This window comes from Cyprinodon variegatus, unplaced genomic scaffold (genome assembly GCF_000732505.1).
Source record: "Cyprinodon variegatus isolate N-32 unplaced genomic scaffold, C_variegatus-1.0 Scaffold1435, whole genome shotgun sequence".
In the NCBI taxonomy this organism is placed as follows: Eukaryota; Metazoa; Chordata; class Actinopteri; order Cyprinodontiformes; family Cyprinodontidae; genus Cyprinodon; species Cyprinodon variegatus.
Window position 1 is genome coordinate 34,276 of NW_015151888.1, and position 10,003 is coordinate 44,278.

Sequence of the window (10,003 nt, forward strand, 5' to 3'; positions counted from 1 at the left end):
TCCTTCTGCACTCATTTATTCATTTTCTCTGTGGTCCGGAGCTTTCATCGCGCCTCCTGAAGGGGTGTCTAGAACTGAGGTGTGGGTTTTTTTTTTTTTACTTGTTAGTTGAAAGCAGAAGTATCGCAGACAAAGAGGTTGAAGACTGTTTGCTGGCCCGCAGCCTTTGTTCACCATGGCAGTGGCTCTGCCGGCATGTTACCACGGCGCCATGTCCAAGAGGGAGTGTGAGGAGCTGCTGGGGAGAAAGAACAAGGATGGAGCCTACCTGATCCGAGAGAGCGAGAGCATCCAGGGTGCCTTGTGTCTGTGTGTCTAGTGAGTACCAATCTAAACCAGATGTTTCTATTAAATTACCCAACAAACTAGTGGAAATGACTGAACTGATATAACAGTGCAGTATAGTCAAAGTGAACAACTGGAAGCAGAAAGCTGAGCTGCAGTGTGTTGGTTCTGATGTTTCGGTACCAGTATGGTGGTGGATCAAACAGCGAGTGCGTCTGAAACACACCCTCTCGGCTCCCCTCACTGTCCTCTGCAGGGCCTCGGTGTTAACTAGCTGTGAAAACATCAGCTAATGTGTTAGAAATGCAGAGGTTAGACCAAAGAAAACTTTCAGCCTGAAGATTGCTTCTTAATGTCTTGATTTTTATATTGAAATTGAACTTAAGCTTGAAACTAAAACAAATTGGTGCATTCTAGTAACTCTGCGCCCCCCTGGCTGCCTAAATCAGTTAAAATTATAAATATTTTACTAAGTTTTGAATAACTGGCCCCTTCTATAGCACTTCTCTTTGTGTGGTTTTAGACCATCAAACAAAGAATTTTTTTTAACAATTACCTGACTTAATGCAAAAAGTAGCTTTAAAATTACAAATTCATTTGTTGAGTGGAAACAAACCTTTCCAAACCTGCCTCTCCCATTGGGAAACAGTAATGACCCCCTAAACCAGGGCTCTGTAGCCTGCAGACAAGCGGCTCTTTGGGCCTTCTGGAGCAGCTTTTGTTTACTTTGGATAAAAACCGAAAACATCAGTTGAGGAATGTTAAACATAGGCATAAAAACACAGTTTAAACTGTCATCTGATTTACACTGATAAGTACCAGTACCACTTTCCTGGTCATTAGTTTGGTACTCTGCTTTTAAAAAAAAATTTGCTCCCAAACATGTTGAGATCTTATAGAGGAAAATGCATCTACCCTCTTTTTGCAGATGTCTCGCTTTTCTGTTGTTTAAAACCTAAAATGAATAGATTGTGGCTCTTTGTGACACATTTCCTGTGGTAGATTTTTTGGAAAAACTCTGAAGGTTGCAGCCCCCCGTCTAGCAGTTGATATCAATTACTGCCGCTGAGTTGTTTACATCAGTGTGGAGGGATTTAGGGTTAGTATTTGCTGATTTCAGTCACGCTAAACCATTTTACATTATGGCTGTCTTGTCAATAGACTTTAAAACCTTCAGCCTTTTATCTGATCAGGGGGGCACTCGTATATGTGCTTTCGGTCAATGTCTGGCTGCATAATGCATGAGCTTGAGGTTGCAAAGTCATAGCAACTCATCCTTATCTTACCACAGCAAAAAGACCCAACACCATCACACTAGTCCACCAACCTGTTAGATTATCAAAATAAACATCTGGGTGTTGCATTTGTTAAAAATTATTTCTCCATGCTGTGTCTCTGACAAACACCCTTCAACCTGAGAATGCAGCAACAAAACAAGCATATTAGCACCATTGCAACTTGCATTTCTTTAAATAAAATAAAAAGTTTATTGTTTTGCATGTGTTAAATTCACATTTAACAACATGGTGACTCATCCAGTGAAGCAGCAACACTTCACCCAGCTTGACTGCTGTTGGTAGTCAGAGCCCAGATTGTGCGTACGATAGCTTCACTTTGATCTGCAGCTACTATTTAGCTCAGAGCCATCAGTGTGTGAATCTGTGTTGAAATGAGGTTTGAGCACTACGAGGAAAAGTAGGAGCAGTTTCACTGTAATTGTTCTAATGTATTTGCCCTCGTCAAGCTCCTATAACCTATATGCATAGCACAGTATACTGTAAATTATTCAGCAAATTATTTATCTCTTACCTAAAAAAAAGGACTCAAATATAAAGATGTACGCTAATTTATCTTATTTTAGGTGTTAAAGGTTCATAGTTACGTTATGTTCCTATATAAATAAAAAGCAAAATCCAGTTGATTGTGATAAAGTAAGGCTGTACACTGGAAAAACTACCTAGAAACAAGTAAAAATTTCTTAAATTAAGTGTATTTACCCTTAATCTGAGCAGGTTTTCTCATCCCATTGACATAGTGGCCATTAATGCAGCTACTAAATAAGTTCCACCGTCTCCATTGCATCAACCATTGTTGACCAAAGCTATCTATGCATGTGCAGTGAAATTGGTTGATAAGATATTGAAAAGACGACATGATTTCTATCCGAACAACGTATACATTTGGTTTAAGTGGAAGTTTTTTGTTGTGATAAAGTTGTAAAAAATCAGACCGACTACACACAGCTCAATTTTCAACAAGTATTTTAGGACTAAATCGAGACTATGACGGGCCGTCCAGATTTAGCCTGAAAACCAACATTTAAATGATGTCTTGTGTTTGGGGGCATGATGTTGTTATGGTAAATATACTCAGAAAGGCTATGGCTTAATCGGAATACCTCAAACTATTGTTCCTAGCTGCTACTCCTTCAAACTCATCCAGTGAAGGAAAGGAGCTACGGACTGTTCTGATGAATCCAAACAAGCCACGGCCTCACAGATGTTATTATAAGACAGACATACAGATGAATGGCACTCAAATTAGGTCTACAGGCTGACAGCGTAGAAACAAGAGTTGCACAAATGTAGTAAACTGTTGTATTTTTGTCACACTCTGAGGTGGCTGTGCCTATAAAATCTGTCACCAAATTACGGTGGTCAAATGTGTAGCTCCTAGTAACAGCGAGCGAGGTCAGGAGGTCTCTATGCAAAATGCATTACTAAGCATTCTGCACCCTGGTACTAGTGCCTTCCTCAACTATCAGCACTATGGCACTATTATTTAGTGGCTCAAATGATTCGCTGTTTTTGGATTTACCCTATATTTACTGAATAAATGAACAAAATCAAGCTTAAAAGAAAAAACAAAAGCAAATACTACACAGGCAGGACGCTGCAATCTGTCATAAAAACACTGCATGCAACCAGACTGAGTTACTGATTTATGCATTTAAAAAATGTCCAATAACGCGATTATGTTTTAATGCCTCACTCTAAGTGCCAAATTTTATAGTCAACTAATTTTTTCAAGAATAAATTTTGTGTCATTAATGGATAACTTTAACTGATCGGATCTATTTTCTTAAAAGAAAACATATTAAAACAATATTTTAAATGGAAGTATCCGAATACTTTATTTTAATGTTTTTGAAACACTAGTATTTGCAAACACTTATATTTTATGTAACTTTACATAACTTCTAAATTCTACGATCACGCTGCAAAAAGTTATATCTGGTCAAAAAGCATTTTTGGTTAGTGCGCACAACCCACATATGGAGGCCTTAGTCCTCGACGGGGCTGACCCGGGTTCGAATCTGACCTGCGGCCCTTCCCGCATGTCTCCCCCCCCTCTCTACCCCCCTTCCTGTCAGCTTACTATCGAAAGAAACAAGCCACTAGTGCTGTAAAAAAAAAAAAATAAATTTTTATCTAATTTTGAGGGTTTTTCTTTAAGTAAGAGCAAATTCTGTTACGTTATTAATCTTCTTTTTTAATAAAATTCTGCCCAGAATAATTCCTATAATCTGTCAGTGCAGTAAGACAGTTGCACTTCGCAAGATGTTTTAAAATCCTGATATAATCTTAGAGCAAGAAGTCTAGCACCATGTTTTTCTCCCACAATGTTTACATTTGATCACTGCAAATGGAAATGTCATGAGAGCTGTACAAAAACGAAATTTCAAAAAGTTGTCTAAGTCTGTGAAAGTGCTGTTTTGCCACACGGGCAGATTAGTGCATCTATTTCTGGGTAAGATTTTCTTTAGATTATTTCTTAAAATTATTTATTTCACAGAATCTTGTTTTTAGTTTATGAAGCACAAACATCCTCATATTTTTTCACAGGTAAAAACTAAAAGGTAGCCATCAAATAAATTACTGAAGTAGTGTTTAAAAGCCTACTTAGGTACGGAGTTACTGATCTACTGCCTATTAATGCACGGTAAAAAGTCTCATTTTAACGAGTCTTACAATCTTATATTTGGCAAATATGTTTTAGTGCTACTTTTATGGAAGAAAGTACGAATTTCTGGGTTCTCTACAACCCTTAGTGAACAGATACAAGCCATTTCTCTAATGTCTCTACATTTGATATCTGTACCCTGCGAAAGTGTAAAGCCGAAATCAATTTTCTTTCTTTTTGCACGCACAGTTTTTGGCCAATAAAGCTGATTCTGTCGGCATGAGACGGCTGGTTTATAGAAGTCTGTGGAAATATAAGACGAGCCTTGGTGTTTCAGTTGCCCTGTTTCTCTTTCTTTTTGATCATTCTTATCTGATGCTTCTGAGGTCTGCAGAGCTTTAGCTGTTTTTTCTGCACCGTAAATAAAAATAATGTGGTCATTTTCTGCCAGAACCTTTTCTGTTTTTTATGGATTTTTCTGTTTTAAAAAAAAATCTGTTTCTTTACAGAATTTTGTTTTCTCTCAATGTTTCTCTAATGTAAATTACTCTAAAATGTTGCGCATTGTCATCAGTAAAGTTGACAGAACTCTCTTACCCAAACGGCTCTGAAAGATCTGTAAAAACAAATTATGGAAAAAGTCCTTCAAATAAAAACAGTACTTTATACTGTGAATTAATGGACATTTCTTACAGTGTGGCTTCTACTAAGGTCCTGGAGTAATCAAAGAGAAATACATGTTTTAATAGGAGCACCAGGAATATTTTAAATGTATACTGAATGAGCGTATAGTGTGAGAACTGCTCTTCGTACTCTGGCTGCCTTGGTTGATTCTAAAAATAGTTTGATGATCTGAAACTTTTTAGCAGAAATAGATCTGATGTGAGAGAGAAGTAGCCCACTTTAAAAAGCAGGATCTTTGTTTTCTAGGTTTCATGCATAGCTAGATAGCAACAAAATCTAAGTTAAATGTCTCTGAGTCTGTTTCTGTTGTGGTCCTTTGAGTTTTCAGTTATCAAAGTAATTCACTTTCGTTAATCTTTGGTTTATTTTCCATTTTGTGTTATATTTAGGTCACATTTACACATAGCGTTTCTGTTGTGGTCCTTTGAGTTTTCAGTTGTCTAAGTAATTCAGTTTAGTTAATCTTTGGTTTATTTTCCATTTTGTGTTATATTTAGGTCACATTTACACATAGCGAGGTTCATTCGCCTACGACACAGCCAATCAGCTTTAAACCACACCTCCACGAAAGCCAGTCGGCATCCAAAGTTCATCTTAAAGGCCTCCGATACGCACCTGTCTGCTCCTGTGGGCAGGTGGAGGATGCGCCGTGTGACTTCATTCAAATGACACCGTTTCAACCCACCTCCAGCCCCTCCTCCACCTTCGTAGCTAAAACGTCATCAGAGTGTCATTCCTCCTAAGACTGACCAACTTCATCTATCTCCACTCCACCACCAGTTTCAGGCCTGGGGGGGAAATATCCCTGTTCTTTGCTCCTGTTCATGCATATCTATCAAAATTAAGTGCTATGTTTCCTGCCGAGGTCTGAGTGCAAAAGACAATCTAATTGTAGCACAAAATTTCTCCTAATTGTCTTTTCTCTTTGTGTGAGTTTTTCAAATGGAAATAACATTGTGCACGTTTCAAAAAACTTGACATTTACATCAACCTGCACAAATACGCCGTGGAGAGAGGAAGAAATTGCAAACATCAGGCGCTGACATGACGTTAAGGATTTTTTTGGTGCATAATGTGACGTTTAAGAAGCTAAAACGCAGTTTAACCCTATTGACATGGCAGCACATAACCGGCATCATCAGAAATCTCCACTTTGGGCGGAGGTTTTAGAAATAATTGTTTTCTGTGATAAAAGCGGGGTTTAGGTGTAAACGAGAGGCCAAACTGCATGGAAATATCTGCGTTTTCCCTTCGTGTAAACAGGGTCTTAAGCAGTCTTGAGTTACTCTCTGTTCCCCACCTGTGCTTCTCTCCTTTCCTCTAGCTCCCTTCTAGTTCCTTCTATCTACACCTGCTCATATCAGCTGATTACCTCATTATTTGTTCTGATTTCCATATATACTCTCCCTGTGCAGTTCTTCAGTGCTGGTTCCTTGTGTTGCTTGGTTCCTTGTGTTTTTAAAACCCTGGTTTGTGGCTTCTAGTATTTTGGTCTTGGATTTTGTTTCTGTTGCGCCTTTATTTTATTAAACATGCAAGAACTATTCTCTGCCTTCCAAATCTCTGCATTTGGGTCCTTTACCAACCTCCATTCTCGCATTGAAAGTTTCTCAAGTTCTGATGCTGAAGAGATGGAAACCTTTTTTAGACTGCTGTGCCAGAGCAGAGAAAGTCCTTGATAAGGCCATCATGGGTTTAATTTCTGGCCTGGTGACCTTTGCATGTCTTTTCCCGGTTTTACTGCCTGCCTAATCAAAACAATGTCAAAAATAATAGCTACTAGAACCTAAAACGTGACCTTCATAAAAAGCTGCTTTAATAGTCACTGTGAAAATGTCAAAATGTGTATAAGATGCAAGATTTAAACCATTAAAAATGGCAAATCTTTGCTGCTTTTAGCCTTTAAAGTTTCCTTCAAAACTTGACTGAATTTTTTAAGCTAATAAAGGATACAGGATAGAGATAGTAGCTGATTATCTGTAGCCAAAGGTATAGCTGTAAGGACACAAATTCTCTGTCGCTGGGTTATGGGCGAGCCTCGGCATATGATCGTGAGCCTCTAGACCACACACAACTGCTAAATGTGTTCTTTTTTAACTTCATTTAGGTGTCTTTACTCTTTAGAAGGTATTAAAAATATACCTGGAAGTTCACCAAGTTCATCTTATGGACACCAGATTTAACTAAAGCTTTGACTTCCTACCTTTGAAGTGTTGCTGAGGTTGTATTATAAATCCAATCTTAGATTGTTTATACTCCATTTGTCCATAAGGGTCCACAGATGAAAAGTAATCCAGCATATTAACAATAAAAACATTAAATGATAAGAAAATCTCCACATAAAGTCTGCTTTTTACCATCAAAAAAGTTCAATTATTATAGCAAATGCTGACCGTCTTTCTAATTATCCTAGTGTCCAGAAACTTGGCCGGTCAATGTTGGGTATGTTTTTACTTCACCTTTCAGCCTACGAAACAAAATTGTTCACGCCCCCGATTTGCTCTTTCAATTCACAATGTCAGAAATAGTGTTGAGTTCCAGGCTTTATAGAGTGGACCAAGAACAAAGCCTTGTTTTGGCTTAGAAAACATGCAAATTGAACCAGACGAACACGTCCGCCCCTTTGGACTGGGCAACATTGAGTGGTGTATGCTGTTCAATACAGTGAGGAATGCTTTGATCTTTATATTGGAGAAACCAAACAATCTCTCCACAGACGCACGGCCCAACACAGAAGAGCGACCTCCTCAGGACAAGACTCGGCAAGGTATCAGATATTGTAGCCTAGCAAAGAAGGGCGGACCCATTCGTCTGGTTCAATTTGCATGTTTTCTAAGCCAAAACAAGCCATTGTTTTTGGTTTACTCTATATAGCCTCAAGCTAAATGCTATTTCTGACATTTTGAATTGAAAAAGCTTCCTGGATGCAAAGCGAAAGGTCTTCAAACTTGGAAACAAAGTCCAGTGGATTTTTTTTTTTTTTTTTTTGCAATACTGTACAAGTCCATATGCAATGCTTGGCTCTAAACAATGAAATTACCTTTAAAACAAGGCTAAACATGGCTAATTTGAATAGTACAGCCCAGATATATAGCCGGGCGTAAATGGCACAGAGGCAAATCCGATCCTGGATCATTGCACACTGTTAGATAATTACGTGATGTTTTTGTGGCCATCAAAATGTTTCAGTGATATTTTTGGGGATGACATTGTAAAAACAGTAAGCACAATTTGGAATAATTTGACACATTTACAGAGGTTTGGAGATGCTGATGACTCCAGAAGTTAAAATTCCTGCAGCTCTGAAACTCTTATACCTAGAAGTCTGAAATTTGCTGCAGTTGTGCTTGACAAGATGCAGAATAAATATAAAACAATGACACATGCCTATTTTCAAGCATGTTTTAGTTACTGCTATTCAAAAAATGCCTATTATTTTTGAGAAGAAAAGAAACAACTAGAAGTCATGTTTTAACTGCTGCAGTTCAACTGTGTTTTAGTCATACTATTTTCATTTATATTTTCAAACTAGAAGTTGTTAGCTTTCAAATGGTGTATCACACATGTAATTTGGGCTTACAGTTAGTTATTTGCTTTTCTATTTGGGTATCCAAAAAGGCGAGGATTACTAGAATTTAGGTAGGTGTTAGCTTTAAGCTTCCGTCATATTAAGACAGGATCCCAATTTTTACCTGTTAGATGAGGAATCTGCAACCCTCGCTTTGTGCAGGAGATAAGAGTTATAATGTTTACAGCTTTTAAAATAGTATTTAGCCTGTATGCATGGCCATAGTCTTAAATATAACTAGTTACTTTCCACCACTGTTGCTTTGTGATCAAAAAGGTTGCAATCAATCAACTAGAGGAAGAACTTTACAATGTGTATTAGTGAATTTGAGAGAAGAAGGATTATCAATCAATTTGATGAAAGAATGTCAGAAAAGGTGAGATGGAGGAAGAGAAGTGAATTGTTTTATAGGATCAAAAAGACAACAGCAGAGATGAGAACTGTAGTAGTGAGCCAAAAGGAGGAATGATTAATAACAAGAATAAGATTTAGAAATAAGGACTTTATTATATACCTTTTAAAATACCAAAGCATAGTACAGGGAATTTTGACCGGCGTGGGGAAAATGAAACAACAGGAAATTTTATAAACATACGTAAAAATGGTACATGGTCTGTACTGTTATAACGCCTTTTTTATATCACTGTTTTAAGGAAAATCAACAGTCGTTTACAGTATAAACATGTTTACATGGTGACATATTTACCATTTGTTATTTTTTTTACCGGTAGATTGAAGAATCTGGTTTTAGTTTCGGCTGCTAGTAAGAGGCAGAGGCGTGATTTGGTCTGTGTAGAACAGCCTGTGCTGCATGAAGGAAAAGGAACCAAACAGAACCAAGATCAGACATGGAAGGCAGTACTCTGTAAGGATTTTTGCAAATAAATAATCTATCAGCATTTGTTTGTTTTTTCTCTTAACTATCTAAAGTACTAAACTACTAAAGAGTGATTAACTGAATAATGGCCCTAGAGTGCAATTTGGTTGCACATGCAACCTAGTTCTTTTTATTGGGCATAATTAAAGAAACCTCAAGTCGCACAAGTGCAACCAACAGGTCAAAGGAAAATTTTCGAAAAAGTCTCTGTGACTCAATTAAGGGGTGACACATTGCCTGTTTACCGCTTAGCCCAGTAAAAAGAAAAGCCAGACTGGGCTTAAGGGTGTCAGCCTTGCTCAAATTAAAACGTCTTATTTTGAGTGGTTGCTGTGGCTATTTAGAGTGATGCGACCAGTGGGACAGCAGCAGAGATGATGTGAGCGGAAATGAAAGATGAGCTTTACAGAAATCTTATTTTAAGGATACGTGTTTTTACAGTTTATTAAATGTTCCGCTTTTGTGATATTTAGTCATAACAAATTTAGTCCACAGTCATAAACACAAAGGAGTGTTTATGACTGTTGTCATTTATCCTTTGGTAAAAGAAAAGTTGACATTATTTAGAATTTCATATTATTCCATCATAAATGTCATAAATGTCATAATATGTTTAACCATAACTGTCATAGTCTTGGCGCTTATGACTGGCTTAAGGCAGCGGTCCCCAACCTTTTTTGCACCAC

The 10,003-nt window shown here is 37.7% G+C and overlaps 1 protein-coding gene across 1 annotated transcript in view; it reads left to right on the forward strand.

Moving 5' to 3' along the window:
- LOC107103374 (SH2 domain-containing protein 1B-like) overlaps window positions 1–10,003 on the forward strand; it is a 20,172-nt gene continuing 10,169 nt past the window's right edge. The window contains exon 1 of the mRNA XM_015403066.1: window positions 1–318. Coding sequence (XP_015258552.1) covers window positions 176–318 — 143 coding nt within the window. The 5' untranslated portion in view covers window positions 1–175. The remainder of the gene's footprint in view (window positions 319–10,003) is intronic.